At 43.4% G+C, this 5000-nt stretch overlaps 1 protein-coding gene across 5 annotated transcripts in view; it reads left to right on the top strand.

Moving 5' to 3' along the window:
• The window catches only part of kcnab1a (potassium voltage-gated channel subfamily A regulatory beta subunit 1a), a 117021-nt gene that overhangs the window by 69052 nt on the left and 42969 nt on the right, over window positions 1–5000 (top strand). For all 5 annotated transcript variants that reach the window (XR_009529637.1, XM_060074910.1, XM_060074909.1 and 2 more), the window contains one exon: window positions 3349–3386. Coding sequence is in view for 4 of the 5 variants with exons in the window: in XM_060074910.1 (XP_059930893.1) it covers window positions 3349–3386 (38 nt within the window). In the remaining variant the exon portion in view is untranslated. The remainder of the gene's footprint in view (window positions 1–3348; window positions 3387–5000) is intronic.

Here is a 5000-nt window from a genome sequence, read left to right as displayed (position 1 = left end):
CTGATTTTTGTGTTTGCCAATTGCGAGCTTACAAATCCCTGTTTCCAGGAACATGACTTTTGAGTTTTCTTAATGAAAAAAACATTCCCACAGTAAATAGAGTGTATCTCGACAGCTGCAGGGGCTATAATATGTAATTTTGGTACCAAAATGTAAATGTTTTTTGTACCAAAACATCTATCGGATTGATGTGCACGTGAACGAATCAATGTGGATACTAATTGGTTAGAGTGAATAAAGCTAAAACACAGCTTAAGTGAAAGATTTAATTTCTGCCTGACATTTCATGTTTTAGTTTCAATACCACCTAGTGCATTATCAATTGCTAGCACAATAGCACAAAATCAGAAGAGTACCTGAGTCAATATTTGAAGCCAATAAAGTGAAGAAGAGCGAAGATGGGTGGCTGATGTAGGTTTAGGCGAAATCTCAAAATAAATCAATATATCAATTAGCCATCACTCTTTCTGTTACATGCTTCTTATTTGGTTTTGGGTTGGAATTGTCTTTCGTTTAGCTAACAATATAATCTTTCTAGGGATGTGTCACATGACTGCTTTCTCACGTGTTTAAATGCCTTAATACGGATATCTTTGCCCGGATACTGGCCATTTCGGGATGAGGAGTTTTATTATGCCATCAAACTTTATTATGTGTACCGAGTTGGAACGGATTGGTCTGATGCTGGCGTGGCTAATGTCCTTGTCTGTTTTCTGGAGGTCAAAGACATTTGGTTGATGCCTTTGGGGTAAAGAAAGCACAATTATCTGCTGTGGTGCATAGCAACATCAATAGTCTTCTGCTGGCCAAAAAGTGCCGGTCACAGATTTGCAGATCACATAGTTTAAATTCCATCAACTCTCAAAAAAGTTTTTTGTCCTTCTTTAATTTATATTCAAAACCCTGCTGGACACACACCGATACTCATACACGCATGAATGCCCAATTGTGCACACAATCCAACATTCACACTTGAATGCATGCACCCATACACACACTGTACACATCTATACATACCAAAAAAGACAACATAATCAACACCCACATGCGACACACAAACATACAAAGCCATCCATATATTTAGGGACGGATGTTGCAAATTAGCATCCGCTATCAGCACCATGATTCTTGCATTGGATAGCTGTTCTCAGTTTGTCTATGTACACTGTATCAGTCCCTATCAAATAAACCATAAATAAATACCTGGCCATACGTTTTCTGGTGCGGAATGGATACTTGTCACAGAGGTGTCAAAGAAAAACACAGGTGTCACTTATATCACGCTAACAATGGGAATTGTCCTACGATAACATCTCTGTGTAAAGGAAATTGTGCGTGAATGTGTACTATGCCACCATGGTGTACCAGGCTTTCAGTCAGCCAGGGGAAGTGAGGCCGGTTCCAGGTATTCTGCCCAACTCCCCCGACACACATGCAGGTTGGTCTAATCGGAGGAATTGTTGTTAAAGATTGTTCGTGAACACACAAGTTCACGAGGGCAGAAGGTGAATGTGCCGTAACCCATGTCGCATGGTTACCAATTATCATTGTTCAATTAAATATACAAGTATGAAATACCATTTTATACATTCGTTAGATAATTATGGAAAGTGTTTAATAAAGGTGTTGGCCAGCTTCCAAGTTTCCAAGGGTAGATCAATGTTCCCATCTTTTTTATTTTTGAATTTTTGCGTGCCAAAGAGGATTGGCTTTTGATTGGCACACAGGTCCTCCTAAATAATTGGTGTTTTTGCATATCGTTTTCTTAAGAAAGATTTTTCAGTCAGCTCCTAACCCAGTGCTCGTGCCAGAGACACGTCGATATAAAAAGTAGTTTCTGTCTGACAGAGCTACCGACTGTTCAGCAGACATCGGCTTCATGAGACGCCTTTCAAGCCACCGCCATGCCGAGATGCAGAACCCCAACCAGGAAGAGAGTTGGAGACGCAGTGTCTGCTAGGCGTTGCTCCTGGCTTAGCCTTTTTCTGAAGCTATCAGAATGGGTTGCAGAGCAATCGCATACTCAGAGTTCAAACTCACACACAAAAAAACATGCACTTCAAAAACAGACACGCACACACACATTATCCACAGCAAAAAAAAATAGAGACACACAACAGCAAAGCAAGCAAACATACACACACATGCAAACACATGACACTCACTCTTTAGGGCCGTGTGTGTCACATGATCATAGAAGCACACGGGTACAAGTGTGCAGTGTGCCCACAGACTTGCACTATGAGGAGAAACACAATGTACTTTAATAAATGATATTGCAGCTCCAGCTGGGACCGACGTGTACATCTGGCAGCTTACGTCCTCCCCCTCCAAAACATTTTCAGAGCACATTGTGTTGATTGAATTCATATTAAACATTAATGTTTGGCAATTACGTTTCTCTATTCATCTATTCAAATTCATCCTGTTTCTTTTGTGTCCTTGCACAAGAGTTGGATAAACCGTGTTCCAGCAAGATTTGGTATGAATACATAGTGAGAGATATTCAACCATTCGAAAATATCTACTCTTGAGCTTTGGTGGTCAACGTGTGATTTCCTACTAGTGAGCCTGCTTTCCTGGCTGCCTCTTCATGATTAATAGGGGCATTTACAAGCATTTACTTAGATGAGAGTTTGCTACTGAAGGTGGGAAATGATTTATGTATGCATAGGCATGTGTGCAAGCAACCTGCTTCTGTCAGGGTGTGTGTGTTTCCCTGGTTTTCCCTCCTGTGTTGATTACTGTTCCCTCCCCTAATGTGTCTCAGCTGTTGCTCGTTGTGTTTGTTATTTAAGCCCTCGTCTTTCCTTTGTTCCTTGTGCTGTCATTGTGGTTTATCGTGGTTTGCTGTGGTTAGTGTTGGTGGTTAGTCTTGCGTGTTCCGTGTTCCCTGTCGTCTTCCGAGTTCCCTGTAGTCTCCCGAGTTCCGAGTTGTCTCCCGAGTTCCCTGATTCCTGTGCCTTAGCCTTTAGGCTTGAATAAAGTGTCGTTTCCGTTCAATACCGTCTGCGTTTGGGTCCTACCTGCCTGCATGCACCCGCAGTTCCTTAACAGCTTCCATATTGTTAGTGATGCATTGCGAGACGTTTAAGGGTTATAGTTTGAAATTGAATTTGCATGTACTCACAAACTTGTGCATCAACACAAACACAAACACCAACGCACCTATGTGCAAACAGAAAAATACAGCTGTGAATTAAAGTACACTTGTTAAGAGAAGTACACTTGTTAAGAGAATCATTCCAAATGTTGAAATCTTCCAAATGTACAATCTTTCAATGCTGTACATTATTATGTCCGTTTCTTGCTGTCTTAATACCGTTTTCTTTCCATCCCTTCATCCAGGCACGTGGGTGACATTTGGCGGACAGATAACAGATGAGGTATGTCTTCTTCCAATATCGATTTCATGGCAAGTTCAACAACATTCTATAACAGACTTCAGAGGGTCCGTCTGAACAGAATGTCGCCATCGTCTTCTGAGCATCCTGGGTATCCTGTGTCTTCCAGAATAGTGAAACAGTCCGCAACATTGGTACCCTGGTCAATGACTTTGCGCAAATATATCCATACAGCATGTATGGCGACGCACATATACTATTAACAGCCCACACACACACACACACACACACACACACACACACACACACACACACACACACACACACACACACACACACACACACACACACACACACACACACACACACACACACACCCTCAAACACACACACACACACACACACACACACACACACACACACACACACACACACACACACACACACACACACACACACACACACACACACCCTCAAACACACACACACACACACACACACACACACACCCTCAAACACACACACACACACACACACACACACACACACACACACACACACACACACACACACACACACACACACACACACACACACACACCCTCACACACACACACACACACACACACACACACACACACACACACACACACACACACACACACACACACACACACACACACACCCTCAAACACACACACACACACACACACACACACACACACACACACACACACACACACACACACACACACACACACACCCACACACACACACACACACACACACACACACACACCCACACCCACACCCACACACACACACAAACACACACATAAAAGGCGGGGATGTTTAACCTCCAGGATGTATAAATAAGTAACATTATGTAATGACACGTCATTCATCTCCTCCCTGATGACTACCATACATCCAGGGCTCCATGACCTCGAGGCACAACACAGCCGTCTCAAAGGGTCAACCTCTCACACACACTAACACACACCACGTCCCCCGCCTCCACCACCAGCACCCTACCACCACCACCACCATGTAAGCCTTCAAATCAATGTCAACGTGCCTCTGCTTTACACTGTTACCGGGAGTGACATGCAGCTGGAATCAGCAGCAGCAGCAGCAGCAGCAGCAGCAGCAGCAGCAGCGCAGCAGCGCGTGGGAATCACCCACACGGTCATGGTGGATAATGGAGGGCTTCAGAAAGCCCTCTAATCCCTGCTCTCTGATCACTGAAGCCTTCTCAAACGACTCCTTGCCTCAAGCACGCTAAAGCTGCGCTGTATGGGTGGATCGGCGAGGTCGAAGGGTTTAGGAATCTGCGATCACGGTTGAGTCAACGTTTGCTAACTCTTTAAGAAACCGTCAGGAATCACTTCTGTTATAGATTTAACCATTTATTGCATAACATGGTTATAGTGTTTAGTTTGGCGGCATGGTTCCACTCTTTTCTGGTGCTCCCTGCTGTAGGATTTAAAGCGTAACATACTGATTTCGGATAGCCACGCCCATTTGTTTGCTTGTTATTTTTCACTAATTCTGTGTTATCTTGTTCCAGAGATTTCGATTTTAGGCATTCTGTGCCAAATACAACCTGTCATTTGTTATTTTCCCGTAATGTCAATGCATAATCGTTTTTGATAA

This window comes from Gadus macrocephalus, chromosome 16 (genome assembly GCF_031168955.1).
Source record: "Gadus macrocephalus chromosome 16, ASM3116895v1".
Lineage (NCBI taxonomy): Eukaryota > Metazoa > Chordata > Actinopteri > Gadiformes > Gadidae > Gadus > Gadus macrocephalus.
Note: the sequence above shows the minus strand (reverse complement) of the source record. Positions and strands in the feature narration are given on the sequence as shown.